Below are 15,444 nucleotides of genomic sequence, written 5' to 3'. Positions count from 1 at the left end.
TGACATGGGCTTTGACGATTGCGGGCAAACAAAAATGTGAGACCTACAGCCATCTTCAATCATATTCCCCATTGGGCTGGCGCTTTGCCCCTGCCGAGACTCCTTTGTGGGTGTGTTACGTGGGTTACCCTTATTATAATACAACATTGAATGTTCTTCAATGTTCATGGCGGCTACGCAGTATTCCTCGAATATTCCTCGTAATGTTAATTCAACCGAACACTCTACACCAAGCGGTGGGACTTTGACGGTTCTTCGCCGTACATTTTTTTTTGGGTTGCAGAGACCAGACCTTTCACTTGGCAGTTTGGCCATGGCCGAGAGTGGGTCAACAACAGCATGGACCACATTCTGGCGCCCTTTCCGCATGGCTTCCATGCGCGGCATACAACGTACATTGTTGTACATGTATGTTGTGCTTTGTGGCTTCAGCCATTTCTAATAGGCAGCGGTCAGATGTGAGATAACGACCTCGGAAGAAGAGCCTTGTTGTACAAGCTAGAGGGGTCTCGACCCTAATTAAATCATGTGCAACCGCAAAGATTTACGCCATTTTGACCCCACCAGGTGGCGGCCTTGGGCTGCCGATTCGTAAGAATTTGGTGGATCTTACTTGTACAAGTCTGCTCTATCCCTTTTCTCTCCCTCATATCATATGGATACTCCTTAATAGCGTGAGATTTGCAAGGGACTCTCGTTTTCACTCCACTCTCAGGAGGTTGAAAATCAATGCCCAAGACGTGGGTCGGGATCGACGTTATCAATGCCCAAGACGTGGGTCGGGATCGACGTTTTGGGCAGTCTGAACGCGGCCTAAGGGGTTGCTAAAGATAAGGTAAATGAAAACAAAAGACATAAAAAAACAAATTGAACTATATAAAGTACCGAAACGGAGTCTAGATGTACTATTTTAAACCGGCTTGGATAAAAACAAAGATCGCCACCTTTTTGAGACCCACTGAATGATTCGCATACGAATCCAAGAAAACCCTAGAAACTCTAGAATGAGTTTATTCGCTGGTGGACAAATGATAGGACGAGAGATGTCAATTGTCCATGGTCTTGTCTAACTAAATATGAAAGGGATAAAGATATGATTTCATGATCTAGACCTCCATTAAATCTGTTATGAGGGAATTGGTGATTCCTTAGTTTTTTTTATCCATTTATTCCCTAGCCTTAATACTTTTTATTTTTGCCTCCCTCTCTTTCCTTCAACTGTTCATTTCAAACATATTTTCATTTTCTCTATTGCCGTGTGACTTGCATAAAGGCCTGCAGCTATCGGCTAATCTCCCGTGAGCTAAGCTCACCCAATTTCCCTTCATGTCGGGCATCACCAATCCACATCCCAGCCCAAATGAAGAATATGCAGACTATACAGAATACCCTCTTCCACCCTCTTCAAACCCTAGTGATCGCCAAAGCCTCGAGCGTGAGGCCACCGTCGATGCCGACCAATACGACCATTACGACACTCGGCCCGAGCCACCGGCAAACCGTCGCGACCGATCTCATCGGGTTCGCTTTCGCTCAATGAGCATACGCCGAAGTCAATCTGCCTCACATCATGCGTCACGCCCATTACTGCCACAACCAGACCTCCGCGAAGTCCCGCTCTCCGGAACCATCACCCCTCCGGCCCCCACACACTCCCGCCGAGGCTCCGGCCTCGCCAACGTGCGCACCCCCCACGAGGTCAGCGACGACTTTAGCGAGTCAGAGAAACACGATGTCTTGGGTCATATGGACCGTACCACTTCCGCGCGCGATCGATTTAGGGCTACCGGTCACCTTTTGCGACAAAAAACAAGCCGCTTAACGGAACGCCTCGGCCGCCCTACGGATGAGGGCGAACCCCTCAACGCCTCATTCGTCCCAGACGATCTCGACATCCCACTTGAGGAACTGCAGGCACGTCGCGCCCGCCATGATGCCGATCGGGAGCAGGCATTGGAGCGTGGCGAGACTTTCCACGAGCCACCCCCCAGCGCCGAAGCCCATCGCCTGGTTCGCAGCATGACCGTGGTTCAGGACCAGCTTCGGAAGCGGAAACCACAAAGCGCATACCAGCGGTCCGGCCAGACAACCCCTGAGAACTTGATCAAGGACTTTACCCAGCGGAGACGATCCAGTGGACTTAACGGTGGCAGCGGCATTTTGTCACAGCTGCTAAAGCTCCAGGCATCTCAGAACGGGAGCTCTTCGCGTCCCGAAAGTGTCATCACAGATGACTCGGATAGTGACACACAGGTATCTTCCGGTATCTCCACCCCCAAGAAGGGTTCGTTCTCTCTCCCTGCGTCCGCGACAGTCTCTGGTGCCGCGACACCGCGCAAGGAGAAGATTAAATGGTACAAGAAATCCGCCCATCGGTCCACCGCGTCGCTCGTCAATGCTTCCATGAACCTCAGCACCGCCAGTCTCCCTGCTGCGGCAGAGGTCGCCACGGGTGTGCACAAGAAACACAAAAAGAAGAAGCGCAAGACCCGTCTCGAGGATGAGATTCGTGTCACCGTCCATATCGCAGAGATCATCGCACGCCAGCGGTACATCATGCAGCTGTGTCGTGCGCTTATGCGATACGGCGCGCCGACCCACCGTCTCGAGGAGTATATGCAAATGACCGCCCGGGTGTTGGAAGTGTCCGGTCAATTCCTATATCTACCCGGTTGTATGATCATGTCCTTTGACGATCCAACTACACGCACAGCCGAAGTCAAGCTCGTGCGAATGGTGCAAGGAGTCGATCTTGGTCGCCTTGCAGATACACACAACGTTTATAAGAATGTCGTTCACGATCTCATCGGTGTCGAAGAGGCGACTCAAGAACTGGACGAGATTATGCAGCGCAAGCCTCGAGTCAATAAATGGGTCTTAGTCCTGGTGTACGGTCTTGCTAGTGCGACCGTCGGTCCCTTCGCCTTCATGGCGCGTCCGATCGATATGCCCATCATTTTCTGTCTCGGCTGCATTGTCGGGCTGATGCAGCACGTTATCGCCCCACGCTCTACCCTCTACTCCAACGTCTTCGAGGTCACGGCTGCTGTCCTGACATCCTTCCTCGCCCGCGCATTCGGTAGTATCATGGTTACCCGCGACGGCAAATCCGAACCACTTTTCTGCTTCTCCGCCATGGCGCAGTCCTCGATTGCTCTCATTCTTCCCGGTTTCATGGTCCTTTGCAGTAGTCTAGAGCTACAATCTCATCAAATAATCGCCGGTTCAATCCGCATGGTGTATGCCATCATCTACTCCCTCTTCCTGGGCTACGGCATCACAGTGGGGACCACGATCTATGGATTGATGGATGGCAACGCGACATCCGCATCCACATGTTCAGGCATGGACGTCTGGGGATCGATTTACGCACGCACATTCCCCTTCGTTGCCATCTACGCTATCTTCCTCGCCCTCGTGAACCACGGAAAATGGAAACAAATGCCCGTCATGGTAGTCATCGCTTTATCCGGATACGTCGCCAACTACTGGAGCACCACCAAGCTCGGCCCCAATTCAGAAGTCGCCAATACCGTCGGCGCATTCACGATCGGTGTCCTAGGCAATCTCTACAGTCGTCTCTGGCACGGCCATGCCGCCACAGCTATTCTTCCCGGTATATTTGTGCTAGTTCCATCAGGCCTTGCTTCTAGTGGTTCTTTGATTGCTGGTATCAGATACGCCGACGAAGTCCGGCAGAACCTCGATAATAACGGGACTACTGCGGCCTACAGTGCTGGTTCTGAAACTTCAGTCGCCAGTCTTGGTTTCGGCATGATCCAGGTCGCGATTGGTATCACTGTCGGACTGTTTATCGCGGCTTTGGTTGTCTATCCGTACGGCAAGAAGCGCACTGGTCTGTTCAGCTTCTAGTCATTTATTTGCATTTACATGAACATATTGCTGGGATATATGTTATGCTTCTGTCTTTTGTTTCTACTTCGGGTTATCAGCGTCATTTAGCGTCTCGGTTTTCATTTCATACCTTTAGACGGAGTTTTTAGCGATACCATTTTAGACATCTACCACGATCTATATGATCTATTCAAACAATACCATTAACGGTTCATCGTATATTAATCTTTCTTCTGATATTGCAAAATGACGAGCTCTTCTCCGCTTGTGTCAGACCGTCCACACAGTATGTTATCGAAATGATCATGGAACCCTTCGAGCGGATGGACCGGCCCGATCGGGGTAGTGCCCTTTGCTAAGTGGACGCCATAATGGTTTGGTAGATATAGCAAGAGAAGAGTAAAATCTAACGAGTGTCAAATGGTCTATTTGGGAAAGTAGAGGTGACGACTAAGAAAAATTGAAGGCCGGTCAGAATGACTTGTGCGAAATTGGAGGGAATGGGAAAAAGAATGGTGGGAAAAAAGAAGAAGTAATTGGGGGGGAAGGGGACGCAAGTTCCCAATCCATGAAGCCATGGTTGAGTCTTGCCAGTTTAAGTCTCCACAACTGTTTCTTGAGTTGCTCTTCTGTAACCATCTTTTTGCGGCTTGGTTGGTCGTCGTAGCTGATGTCGACAATGGTAGCTACACGTGTGGGCGCGAGTTCCCAATCCCGGGAAATCTTTCTACTACTGTCCATCGATAGGTGACGAAGTTATAAAGGCTCCCTACTGCGCTAAATCCTGCCAGGATCTTGGCTGTCGGTTGGTGATCACCAGTCACCATATCCTCAAAGACTCCTCCGCGTTATATGCAAGAGTTCGTACCGATCGTCTTCATGGGCATGATGAAGACGACACCGCGCTAGCACGTCCACCCACAAGGGAATTGAGACACCTTCGAGATCCGGATCCAGCTCTAGCGAAAGGGGTGTTGGAGCATGAGCCTCACCCGGGCATAGTTCGCCGAGGATACGAGGTTTTGCTTTGACCGGCTGAACAACCACATATAGTGGTGAGGTGGTGTTCCGCACAGCAGATGATAATCTCCAGTCTCCATGACCAGGTGAATCAAAAGCCCAGACAATGATGGGTTATCCAGCTCACTCTCCCACGCCTTTAGTTTTGTCAGGATGGGGACGGAGTGATGGATGATGTCGACTATATCATATGTTATTAAATAGTCCGTGTTAAATGACAAAGACTTTACTCCTCACAAAGATCAACAGGTCTAGATATATGGTGTGAGTTCCTGCAGTTCGGGGATTTGGAACGCTCCACGGTTCACCCCCTAGGGTGTGTCATGTCATGCATTATATATATATCGGAGCCTAGAATATCCAAGGATAATGCTCAGATATAGTGGTGTTTTGGCCTAGGTTGTAGCTCGCCAGTCCAGGGGCAGGTTGTAACAGGGTGGACACTGAGATGCTGGCGCGAACGTTCCAGTACGAGTATTTATAGCACTCCTCACTAGACGACCAAGTGATCTCCGGGATCTCGCTCAACGCATCTCCCGCGTCTCTCAGTTGTGATGTTGATATTCTATGCTTATTGTTAGAGTCCGTGTCTTCTTGTAATACACGCACCAAGGAAGGAGGTGGTTGAGGAAAGCTCGCCTTGGTAGCACATTTACTACCACTCGGTGTTGAAGTCTGCAGGCTTAGCGTTCCACTGCCTAATGGTTTGTTTTCGGTATGACAGTAAGTAAGAGATTCGAATCTGACAGTCTGATCTCGGCAGGAGGTGGAGGTTTTTGCTATCGTCGAGGGCAATATCCTTGTGGAGTGGCATGTCGGGGGTTTGATGGTCCTCTGAGTGGAAAATCATCCATTCAAAGTGGTGGTCACCGTCTCATGGGATGGATGAGTTCCACGGTCTGATCATGCTAGTATGCTCGCGCAAGGCTCAACTCACGCAGGAGGTATCCGGAGTAGCGTCCCGATGTATCGCGGAAGGCGGATAGGTCTCGGTCAGGTTCCTCAACACGTGGCTGGGAGTGGGTTCGTCCACCAGTTAGACAACTGGCGTGGGAAGACCGTCGATATCGTGACCTGGATTAGATCACCTGTTGGGGAATCCCATGACTCCTTTCCACTCCCTCCCCGTCGATCCTCACCATGGGGGTTCATTGGAGCATTCAATAGGCACCATAATTGAGTCCATTTCTGCCTTGCTTTTGAGTGCAAGCAGTATGATACAATTGAAAAGGCGGAGATATTGTATTGAATGGGTTGTTGTAGAGCATAGACCGGTAGATATATATGCGAAAGTACTCTCGATATGACTATTCATATTCTATTCATTTACGTTTAGTGAGTTGCTTACTTCTCGATTACTTATCTCTTACTTTTTTATCAAAATCACTATTCGTCGCTTTTAATTTGTCTTCAGTCTCAGTTCAAAGTTGAATACATTGTTCACTTTAGGCAAACAATCCGATTCAATAGGATTCAATGTTGTTAAGGGATTGTCTTTTCAGACATGTTCTCTCATTGTCTTCCTCTATTAATTTTCGGTATTCTCCTCGCTAATTAGGAAAGTCATTCTTATTCACTTAGCGGCATCCTATATTCATTACCTACATAATGGACACAATAGCTATTCAACCACAGACCTAATAGTGGTGCCTGCAGTATCAGTATAAATTCACAGATAATTTCCACCTTACTCGTACTTCCTTTCTTTCACATTCACATCTCACTTCGCATCCATACCAAACATGGATGCCAGCGACAGTGAGTATGAGAGCCCCTCATTGGTAAGTCTCCACCCCAATTCCCACAGACGTGCACAAGTTCTAACACATAACAGTCTTCAGGCATGAGGAAGAGAAAGCGTGCGGCGGATGCCGATTCCTCGCGGGTAAGCCCATACTCCTCCTTTAACTATATTCTCCAAGATACTAACATATCTCTCTCAGGCGAGGAAGAAGCAGAAGCCTGCCCTGGGCGACCTCCGCAAGCTGCTGGTAACCTACCGCAGCTTGCAGCAAATGCAACGGGAGGTCAACGAGCAGCTCGCCGTGTGCAGGCAACAAATTGCCAAGCACAAGTTTGGCAGCGTCCCGCGGATGTCGCGCCAACGCGCCCGCCGCCGCCAAGCTCAATTCCGGCGTCTGCGTTCTCCCTTGCGGGAGGTTGTCCAGGTGGAGGAGGACCCACCTACACCATCTACACCACCTACATTGTGGGTGCGTGTGAGGGGGTGGGTGTGGGGGTGGTGGTGAAGGGAAAGGGGTAGGGGGAGGGGGATGGGGAGGGGGGGATGAAACAATTCGGAGATTGGCGGGTTCTTGCTGGCGAGAACCCGCGGGTGGATGAGGGCATATGAAGAGATTGGTGGTTTATTGTAAACCAGCAAAAGGATTATCATGTCTAATTTGATGTGAACGAGACGTCATACCATCATGTGTCAGAAAATCTACATGTTGACACAGAAGCTGGCAAGGGAAATTCCAGCCTACGGTATGACGTTTGATGACCTGACATTTGTTTTCCTTGTGATCAATGAAACATGGTTGTTGATCCCACTACCTTAAGTCTTACCTAACTAACATTCAACCTTGGAAACAGTCTAAATAGTACATCACAAGAACACATGGATATGACTCAGTACTTGGACTACGGCATTCTATGAGAACAGCTGCCATGTCCTCAGCGTCTCCGAAAGAATCCCCCTAACCAGTATTATAGCTTAGCTGATTCGATATCTAAAAGGACAACAATTTAGATTAGGTTCGGTTGGTTGTAGTAATGGTGCGTTATCAAAAAGTGGAAAAGAATCCTTTTCGTATTGAAGAATATTCCCTAACCCGAAGAACCGGATACAAAGCCAGCTATCCTTGCCCTCCTAGATTTGTGTGAAAAATACACTTTCTAACCTAAAGGGCCAGTTTACATTTTAGGGAGCTAGTAGAGGCACATAGAGTCAACAAGATAAAGACCAAGTAAGGACTTGGACGACTTCAACCTAAATTGCTTCTAAGCTTTTATGCAATTTTACTGGCCCTAGTATAAAGAAGATATCTAAATTAATAGGTTAGTATCTCGGGATGTGTACAACACTGCGTGATATAATAGTGTTATTACCTAGTATTTCAACAACCCAGCATGTTAGCACAGTGGAAGAGCGCCGGGCTCATAACCCGGAGGTATGTTTCACCCCCAAATCAGTTACAAGGACATCAAACTGACTCTCAATAGGACCCTGGATCGAAACCAGGACATGCTATCTCTATCTTTTTTTAATTTTCTGCCGGCAAGGTTGTATAATGGTAGAACGTCACCTAGGCACCCCGCCTAGGGGTTTGTACGTAATTTCATAGTAGTCCTTCGATATACCCCATGGGATATTTCAGACATTCAGGAAAATATGTAGCGCCCTCCAGCCCCACCTAATCTCTTTCCACGACGTTAAAAATACAAACAAACAACTCGAAGCAAACATGTCTTTTCATGATAAAAAGGGTCGTACTTAATTATGCTCACGATATCGGCTAAATTTTTGTATAGCTTTGAACAGGAGTCCTTTCGTAACCTCGACCACTATGATATGGAATCGATTGAAGACTGGGAAGATTGAATGTTCACGAGGTCTCTACTGTACATCTCTAGATCTACGAACTGCGGGTCACCTCGCCCCATCATCCCCCTCTCATTGGTCCACCCTAATGTTCCTGGCCCACATGATCCCCGGATCTCCATCTTAGATCTTCCCCTTTATAACCTACATAACCTTCGCCCCCGATAGGCTACAGATACACGTCATTCCTAATACTTGGCACTCTTTGTTCGCTCTGAGCTTGATACACCTCTCTTTTTGAACCCTGTAACCACCCGACACACGTTCTTGTTATTGCGCGCCGACCCAACTAATTATCTCTCCCCATATGCCTTTCGCTCGAACAAGTGGAAGTGGCCATGGCTACTTTCCTGCACCCTCGTCCCTTTGGCAGAATTTCTCGGTCGAAGACCGGCATCTTATTTTACACCTTCTCCCTTCTTTACCTTCTCTCCCCCTCGCCTACTATCATTTCGCTAGCTATCGAGATCCCACCTCCTATTTTTTCAACCCCCTTCGGGCCTTCGAGCGGCGATATTCATCGAGGAGAATTACAGAGGCGGAGGAATTTTTGCGTGTTGCTGGTACCATCGATCAACCAACAAGACTACAGAACGGAGTCCCTACAATCTGTGTTGGAATAGCAACTGTCCGTCGGAGAGGAGAGCAATATGTGGGTCTGACAGTGGCCTCCCTCCTAGCCGGCCTAACCGAGGCAGAGAGAGCGAGCATATTCCTGAACATTCTCATCGGCAACGCAGAGCCATCGCAACATCCAATATATTCGGAAAGATGGATCGAGACACTGCCAGGCCGCGTACTGACATACAGACAAAACGATCCCGACCTTGAGCGTATAAAAAATGGGGAGGAGGATGGCTGGTATCGAAATAAGACGATTTATGACTATACACGTCTGTTGCAGGACTGTTACAGTACGGGCGCGCAGTATGTGGCGATAATCGAGGACGATACGTTAGCAGTGAAGGGCTGGCTCCCATCCGTCTTACAGGCTCTCGATGGCGTCGAACAACGGACCGCGAATGGGAGGTGGATATACCTGCGTCTGTTCTACGTCGAAGACCTCCTTGGTTGGAATTCGGAGGAGTGACCCAGATACTTGGCTTGGTCGTTCGCGATTTGGACATTGCTTACGGGGATGATGGTGGCTACCAAACGAGTATTCAAGCACCAGCTGAAGACGTTTCCAGCAAGTGCGATTGTGACCACGTCCTGTGTTTTTATCCCCGCCGCTATCGCACTCCACTTTATGGCAGGGAGACAGACAATGTGGCCCATTTATCCCGGCATCCATGAGATGAACAGATACGGTTGCTGTTCGCAGGGTCTTGTGTTTCCTCGCTCTATCATACCCGACTTTCTCGAGCGGACAGACCTGGTGACCAATTGGCTGGTGGATATGATGGTAGAGAAGATTGCAGATCAAGAGGGATGGACACGCTGGGCGGTGGTCCCATCCTTACTGCAGCATATTGGGGCTACCAGTTCCAATGGATATGGGTTTGATGATTCGGCAAAAACTCTTTGGAATTTTAGATTTGAAGAGTACCCCTATATTGGTATATGGGAGTCCTTCTGGTATAATACCCGATATTTCATAAAATGAAATCAGACTTTTGATCGCCAGTGGATACTCAAACTGAAGATCCGATGGTCATTCTCCCTGGAGCAACCGCGTCCGGTAGTATACCTCCTAACTACTCTGACTTCTCCATCAACCTCTCCCCTCAAGCTCTCTGTCTTACTTCTCTTCAGTCACTTTGCCATCGGTGTGAGGTTGGAGATGTCCTTCGGGGGCCTCTTCTTCTGTTGTTCTTCACTCTTCTTGTTGGGGTTATCAACCTCTGTTATCGTGGCGGGGCGATGTTGCGACCGAGCGAACTTTTTTTTTTTCTTTGTCTATTTTTAATCCCTTGCCTTTTCTTATCGCTTCCTTTGTTGTTGGAAATTGTTGACCTGAATATTCATTGTACTCCAGTCCGTTCATTATGCTCAAATCTCCCTCTTTTTCCATCAAACAGTTTCCTGGTCTAGCGGTTATGATTTTCCGTTAACAAATGCGACTAGCAGATGTTCCGGAAAGGTTCTGGGTTCGATTCCCAGGGAAACTATTCTTTTTGTTCTGTGTATATATTAATATTTTGAACATTCCTATGATAATTTGATTCAGTCGATCTTAATTCATACTTTTGGGTTTTCAACAGGGAAGGCAAAAGTTCAGAAATGACGGCCAAGAAATAGATTTGTGCTACTAGCAACACATCATTGGCACGAATAATAATCAGCCACTTATACGGCCTAGTCATGCTACATTTTTTTCAAACACCGGCATCATTCTACTGCTATCTATTGGCGTCGATGATCGTGTCTACCCTCCATACATCCCGAGCAATCCTTTCAATTTCCTCATTAGTCATGAGGAAATCAGCCTCGCTACCTTGTGGTTCTCGAAGGAAGATGCTCCGGAACGGAATTTCGAACCTCCCGCCGACAATAGGCTTCTGGCCAGTCTGTCGTGGTTTTTGGATCCACATTTTCTGAACTGGGTGTGCGATAAGTCGCTTGGGGTGGTCTCTGGTGGGCTGAGGTTTCAGCTCCCACTGCTCGAGTGTGATTCGTTTGCTAGTCGGTTGCACGCTAGCAGTCATCGCGAATTCGACCTGCCCTTCTGTAGCTCTTAGCCACAACCGCATATCTTCCTGGACTCTGGCTCTCTGTTCGGTGTATGTCACTTCAAGCACGAACGATGGCCATTTCATTGGCCGAGAGGTAGGACAGGTGAATGGATATATTGTTTGGTCGGCTTTTTTTTGGATCGTGCTGACGCTTCCCTCAGACACCGAAGGCCGGCCATCCTCATCCAGCACCGAGAGCTTGTGAATTCCCGTTCCAGTAATGAGCATTTCGGATTCCACATTCATTGCATGCGCCGTTCGGTCAATCCATCTAGTAACAGCCATGGTTGTTGTACTGTGCCATAGGGACTCCATTTTGAAAATGAGTAGGTTTCCAGTCGGGTTGAAAAACTTTGAACAGATTGATAAAATCGCGTTCTCGGAGTTGGAGATATCTTCAAATGCACGTTCATCAACGCCGGAAAAAATCATCCACGATCCATCAGCTCGAGAACCATCCGTGAAACTGGTCATCGCTGATGAAATATCGTCAATACATTGCTGAAGATTTTTATAACGAAACTCCAGGCTTGTTGTGGGGTAGGGATCTATTATGACCCGTCCTAGGGGAGTGTTGCCCGGCGAGGATGGAGGAGATGAAGAAGGAGCGGCCATTGTATCAGACATTCGAATTTCAGGGAAAGAGCAGTGCTTAGAAAGGAAAAACAAAAATTGAAGGAGGAACTTTTACTACTTTTGTCTATACTGAGACAGCAGGATGACGTCTATGTTACATGAGCACGGTAAATACCTACGTAGGTAGCCTGTTTCGGAAAATTGTCATTTCTTATCGAACTCCTATGCCAAGTGTCTTGCTCGGTACCTCTTGTCATGTATGGCGAGAGACATTACCAAACAGCATCGCAACCAGCAGGGTTGATACCCCAAAAATCAGAAAATTTATCGCCATCGTCACATAATCCACAATTACTACCTCCATTAAAAGCTAATGTTCCCATGACTACTCCCAAGGAGCCAAGCCCCCGATGGTTGCCTTCATTGCCAGCTTCCATCGGACGAACCTCTCATGGCCATCCCGTTGCCCCAAACCACACGATGGTACTGAAGCTGGCCATGTACTTACAACCAGGTAAGGTCTGTAGAGACCGGAACTACTGATTTAACCGATGAGGAACCTGAACAGCTTTTGCAACGCCCATTAGCGAAGGGATCTGAAGTCCGCCAAATCCTTCACTCAAACTAATGGGACACTCTCCTCGTCTCCGCACACTACTATGGCTCCAGCGATCCTAGGTAACTACTGGTTCTCCATATGCTGCTTGAATGGACTCTTTGCGGAGGCACACCCGTGGGAAGTAACTAGTATAGCTACGTAGCGAGAGGTTCGAAGTCCCGTGGGTAGAGAACATCATGGCCTGGTCTCGTATTGCCGACATGGAGAATGCCGTCTTACAACCTTACAAGTTTGGAATATTTCCTGTCATTGCCCGATGGGATGAATCAACACTTCTACAATTAGGGCATGCGTAGGAGCAGGATTCTGTTACGGTCATCAAAGCGCAAGATCACCCGCTTATAATGCCGCTGACTGACCTTGCGGTAGTAGAGGCAGGTCAAAGACATTCTAGCATTATTCGACGGAGAACAACATTGCCCTTTGAATATATCTAGTTCTATGATATCTCTACACCGTTGATATCTCGGGTATAAAGCCCCATCTGCTCGACCTAATCTACAAAACATAGAAGGATGTGTTTAGATTGAGCATATCGAATATATACGTGGAGACGATGAAATGAATACGCGCGAGTTTTGTTGATTTTGATATTAGACCTATGTATCAATCTTGTTTAGTTAGGTCAAAGATGGAATGAAAAGGATGAATAATGCCGTATGAAATGAAATTGAATGAGTTTAGATAGGATGAAACCAAGCCGCATTGTAGTTCCATCGCGTGGAAAATTGAAGGGTCGAAAGAGTCGCCGAAAACGATCGCTCACAAATTACTCAACGGGTGAGATGGGCTCTGGGGTCGTGCAAGGGCTTGCGGGATCCCGGGTGACATCCGTCAACTTTCCGACGTACTGGCAATCTCGAACAACACGTTCAGCAAGAACCAGGTCCATTTCCTCCACGTTGCCCCAGTCCCATTTCTTTATGAACTTGACACCTTCATCCAATTTCGCCAATAATTATTCATTGCTCTGCTGCTCGACGAGGCGATGAAGAAGCTCGAGATTGATATTTCCAGGCGGACCATGAAGAATGTAAGAAGATATGAAAGTTAAGAGGTCCTTTTCAACTCGCAATCGGCTAGCGTCACCTATTCGGAGCTTTCGAAGGTGGTGAATTAAGGAGAGCATGTATCGAGGGGGCTTTGGAGTGAGAATTCTGATTTCGGAGGCGAACATCGAGGGGACCTCAGATGTATCCTCAAGTGTAAAACCAACCAACGACAGCGGGAGAAGATGCGCACACATCCAGCCTGCACCATCTAAGTCATGTCGCAGGCATCCGGTTTCCCAGTACCCAAACCAAGATTGTGCTCCAGTGAAGAGGCGGGGAAAGTGGTTCTCGATCAGGATTTGCGAAGCTAGCGACAACTGCTCGTCAGGCACTGCCCATTCGACTACCTATCAGAATTCTATTAATAGAGTCGTCCCTTGATCATAGTAGAAGATTCCAATTCACTCACCACTGGGACCTCCTCGTAGCCGCATCTGAACTGGACTTGAGTCCCGTATTCCACAAGACAGATACTTTATCGGCAAGTGCTTTCAAAGCTTTTGTGATCTGGTAATTGTAGGAACGCTGCGGTGTCTCGTTATCCAGCGAAAGCTTAGGTACTTTGGGGCCGTCCGGATTGTCGTGCTGTCTGGGGTCTTGTTGTCCATCATCTAGAAGTTTTTGGGCCTTAATCTTGTCCGTCTCGCGATGATTCTTGGGTTTTTGAAGCTCATCAATTGGGAGATCTGCAACCTCAAGTTCATGTTGGTTGTAATGATGTTTGGCCTCTTGACGCCCGTCAACGTTCTCACGGCAATTTTTGTCAACTTCGGGCGGGGAGACTACCATAGTCTCGATGATACCCGAGGGGGAGTTGTTGGGGCTACAAGATCTTCAATAGCTAGAATCTCCATAACTAAAGAGCAAATGTTGTCATAGAAGTATCCGAAAAGAAGGATGACCTCTGAAGTTGATAACTCAGAAGCTGGAGTAGAGTGAAGAGCTAAAGTCAAGATTCAGTGAAGCAAATTCAGTCCTGGCATTTCGCGTTTCAACTCTTCATCTCATCTCCTCCACCCGACCTCTGCTCCTTCTCGTACTTTTTATCTTTCCCAACTCATCTCTCCAATTACATCTCTCACATATCTCTAAATCTTTGCATCTTGACATCTTTGCGTCTTTGCCTCTTTCACACCACATCTTTTATGCGACTATACCCAAATCATTACCAAGGTCGACCATACCTGGCTTCGGCACTCTCATTCAAGGACATGAGAGATGTCTTGAACTCGTAGAGCTGGGTAACATGGGCGGGACCTTTCCACCGGTGACTGGCAGTACATCATTTCTTTGCATCTAATTACACTTTTTGTCGGATACCCCTGCGGCTATCTCTCTCCATATTGATACATGGATATAGATGTGTTGTAGATACTTTGTAGACAGATCACTCCCAACACTCACCTGGATTCGTGAGTTAGATGGTTACTTTCCGGTGGAAGTTGGTTTCAAAAACCATGGCTTATAGGTTTCTTGGAAAGTATGCTCCTGGGACTTCTATGTACACTATGACTTGCAGGAGGCTAGCTTCCAAATCAAATTTCTCCCATAGGAAATGCACTTTCTGGATAGGAAGGAATCTTCGGCAGGAATCCAACACATAGAAACAGTTCATCATTAGCGACATCACCAATGTCTCTACGAAGGGATATAATGCGGTTTGAGAGCACTCGAATCTTTTATGTGATGAATGAGCTTCGAGGTACTGGCCCCAGATCAAAGAGTCGTTAGTAACTTGTTGAAGCTCTTTGCCTGACCCCGTTTTTTTCAATTCTTTGGACACCAGGTCCAGGATATTTGTGACTGCTCATATACATAGACAACCCAATAATTATTGAAGAGTCAGTACCACTCATAGTCCCCATACGAAGGCCTAGTCCCTACCACCTAGGCAAAAATAAAAAAAAAAAAATCTCAGGTTTGGTTTTAGGAATAGCCGAACGCGGGGGTCGAACCCGCAGCCTTAAGATTAAGAGTCTTACGCTCTACCGATTGAGCTAGCCCGGCTGGGCTGTTGGCGTTGACCGGGCTAATGGTAACATT

At 47.7% G+C, this 15,444-nt stretch overlaps 5 protein-coding genes across 5 annotated transcripts; 3 read left to right on the top strand and 2 right to left on the bottom strand.

Annotated features, from left to right (window-relative positions):
- Positions 1-1,326: 1,326 nt before the first annotated feature.
- On the top strand, positions 1,327-3,873 carry PGRI_004690 (threonine/serine exporter family protein; the record flags this gene model as incomplete). Its single annotated transcript, XM_040788182.1, has 1 exon — positions 1,327-3,873. The coding sequence occupies one exon, from the start codon at positions 1,327-1,329 to the stop codon at positions 3,871-3,873; it is 2,547 nt and encodes an 848-aa protein (XP_040651954.1).
- A 2,744-nt stretch (positions 3,874-6,617) lies between these two features.
- Positions 6,618-7,124, top strand: PGRI_004680 (uncharacterized protein; the record flags this gene model as incomplete). Its single annotated transcript, XM_040788181.1, has 3 exons — positions 6,618-6,656; positions 6,710-6,760; positions 6,819-7,124. 3 exons carry the CDS (start codon positions 6,618-6,620, stop codon positions 7,122-7,124), a joined length of 396 nt encoding a protein of 131 aa, XP_040651953.1.
- A 1,662-nt stretch (positions 7,125-8,786) lies between these two features.
- Positions 8,787-9,569, top strand: PGRI_004670 (Glycosyl transferase, family 54; the record flags this gene model as incomplete). Its single annotated transcript, XM_040788180.1, has 1 exon — positions 8,787-9,569. One exon carries the CDS (start codon positions 8,787-8,789, stop codon positions 9,567-9,569), a length of 783 nt encoding a protein of 260 aa, XP_040651952.1.
- A 1,252-nt stretch (positions 9,570-10,821) lies between these two features.
- Positions 10,822-11,781, bottom strand: PGRI_004660 (uncharacterized protein; the record flags this gene model as incomplete). Its single annotated transcript, XM_040788179.1, has 1 exon — positions 10,822-11,781. One exon carries the CDS (start codon positions 11,779-11,781, stop codon positions 10,822-10,824), a length of 960 nt encoding a protein of 319 aa, XP_040651951.1.
- Positions 11,782-13,806: 2,025 nt separating this feature from the next.
- On the bottom strand, positions 13,807-14,614 carry PGRI_004650 (uncharacterized protein; the record flags this gene model as incomplete). The annotated part of the gene is made up of 2 exons (XM_040788178.1): positions 13,807-14,224; positions 14,586-14,614. 2 exons carry the CDS (start codon positions 14,612-14,614, stop codon positions 13,807-13,809), a joined length of 447 nt encoding a protein of 148 aa, XP_040651950.1.
- Between the last annotated feature and the right edge of the window lie 830 nt (positions 14,615-15,444).

Source organism: Penicillium griseofulvum (genome assembly GCF_001561935.1).
Source record: "Penicillium griseofulvum strain PG3 chromosome Unknown contig_79, whole genome shotgun sequence".
In the NCBI taxonomy this organism is placed as follows: domain Eukaryota; kingdom Fungi; phylum Ascomycota; class Eurotiomycetes; order Eurotiales; family Aspergillaceae; genus Penicillium; species Penicillium griseofulvum.
The sequence above is the reverse complement of the archived record's forward strand: the minus strand, read 5'-3'. Positions and strand labels throughout refer to the sequence as shown.